The sequence below is a fragment of the Arachis duranensis genome, chromosome 5 (assembly GCF_000817695.3).
Source record: "Arachis duranensis cultivar V14167 chromosome 5, aradu.V14167.gnm2.J7QH, whole genome shotgun sequence".
Classification (NCBI taxonomy): domain Eukaryota; kingdom Viridiplantae; phylum Streptophyta; class Magnoliopsida; order Fabales; family Fabaceae; genus Arachis; species Arachis duranensis.
The window spans coordinates 84,224,362-84,226,306 of record NC_029776.3 but is presented as its reverse complement, the minus strand read 5'-3'; the positions used below and the strand labels follow the sequence as shown (position 1 = coordinate 84,226,306).

General features: G+C 34.2%; 1 protein-coding gene across 1 annotated transcript in view; it reads right to left on the bottom strand.

Moving 5' to 3' along the window:
* Positions 1 to 253, bottom strand: part of LOC107489987 (uncharacterized) — a gene marked incomplete in the record, with an annotated part of 2,709 nt that extends 2,456 nt beyond the window's left edge. Inside the window, 1 exon segment of the mRNA XM_016110762.3 lies at positions 1 to 253. Within this exon segment, the coding sequence (XP_015966248.1) occupies positions 1 to 164 (164 nt within the window).
* Between the last annotated feature and the right edge of the window lie 1,692 nt (positions 254 to 1,945).

Sequence of the window (1,945 nt, the reverse complement as noted above, 5' to 3'; positions counted from 1 at the left end):
TTGTGGCGATGGAAGGAGACGATGCGTGTCTCGCCGCCGGCGTAGAAGAGAGTGTTGGTGCGTGGACGGGGGAGGAAATGACCGCCGTGACTGCACATGAGGCGGAGCTTGTTGGCGCCGTTGGATGACGTGGCTGCCGGTGGCGGTGGCGGTGGTGGGTCCATTGAGTTTCGCACTTTTGCGTGGGAAGTGAAGCTTTGGAAAAAAGAAAGGGAAAGGAAAGTAAAAGAAGCTAAGCGAGGAGACTTTTTTATTTTCAGTATTATCTTTTCAGACAATCGTCTTAGGGTTTAGAATTTGTTTGGATGAGTTTAAAAAAATTGAGATTTTTTTTAGAAAAATTAAAAAAAATATTTTTTATCAATTTTATCAATATTTATTTAATATAAGTGCTAAATTACTTTTAATATTAATTTATACATATAAATTATGATATAATAAATATAATTTATATTGATTTATATACATAAATTTTGATAAATATAAATATAAATTATTATTGATTAATTATTAATTTAAAATAATAATATTTGTTAGTCTTGTAATATTGAAGTTATCTTTTTATTTATTTGTTTAATTTTTTAGAGAGAAAGTGGGATTTAATAAGGATAAAAAGGACTTTCGGTCACTAAATTGAGGTTTGACGTTAACGTTAACATTACTGTTTGGCATACGTACGATACGAGGTTTGCTTAGCTTGTTTCAGCAACAGCTACCTAGGATCTCTGGATCTGGCTACCTCTTTTTTTCCTTTTTTTTTTTTGCAATAATACTAATAAAATAGATTAATTTTAGTTAAATATTTGTGAATTTTGAATATCACCTAGGACATTTAACATATGTGGACAATTTTGGTATCTTTTCTACTAACTCGTTTGTGCAGGTGCTACAAGAAGGAATGCTATCAGAGGATGTAACTAGCTACAGCTTCACCAAGACCATTTGGAAAGAGTTGGTTCCACCAAGAGTGGAACTGTTTGTGTGGTTTGTACTAGTAGGCAGGGTGAATACTAAGGAACGGCTAAGTAGGATCGGGATTATTAGCCAGGATGATAAGAACTGTGTGCTATGTAATAAGGATGTAGAGCAGGTCCATCATTTGTTTCTTGGCTGTGAATTTGCTTGGCATGTGTGGAGTGCATGGATATCTGTATTTGGTCGGTACTGGACGGTTCCGGAGCTGGTGAAGGATCATTTCTTAAGTTGGACAGATGAGCCGCGACGACAAGACGATCGGAAGCAGCGATTGAGGTCTTTCTGTGCAATCGTTTGGCACATTTGGATGGAGCGAAATAGGCGGATTTTTGAGAATGAGGGTAAAGGCGTACAAGATATCATCACAATGACCTTCCTTAGCTGCGATGAGTGGAGAAGTGTTTATCCCTAGGGTTGTTGATGGTTATGCCGGAGATGACATGGGATTTTTGTCTGCTTGGTTTAGGAGTTGTTCTTTGCTTGATGCTTAATGCGTTGTTTTCTGTTGTGTGATACTGCATGCTCCACATTAATGTGTCGAGCTCTTTTACTTTCAAAAAAAAAATTTTGTTCTCGACTAAGTCTAAGAATCTTAAATAAAGTAGTAGTGACAAACTTAAGAAGGAAATGAGAAAACTAAAGAAAGTAAATCTATCTAATTTAGATTTTCACAAAACATACAAAGCTGACTTAAGTACTAGAGTATCCTTATACATACCTTTTTTGACGTGATCTTGTTACTGCATGATTTGACAAGCTCTCAAATTTTAGCCATAGAATATTTTAACATTTAATTTAAAAATAATTATTGAAGTTACTCAGTTTCCTTGTATAGTGTATGCGTGTTTTTACTTCTTGATAGAGTTGTTTATTCGTGCCTCATGCAACTCATACAATATAAATAAGAATTTAATTTTAATATATTTTTTATATAAAATAATTTTATAAGTATATTTAATTATATAATATT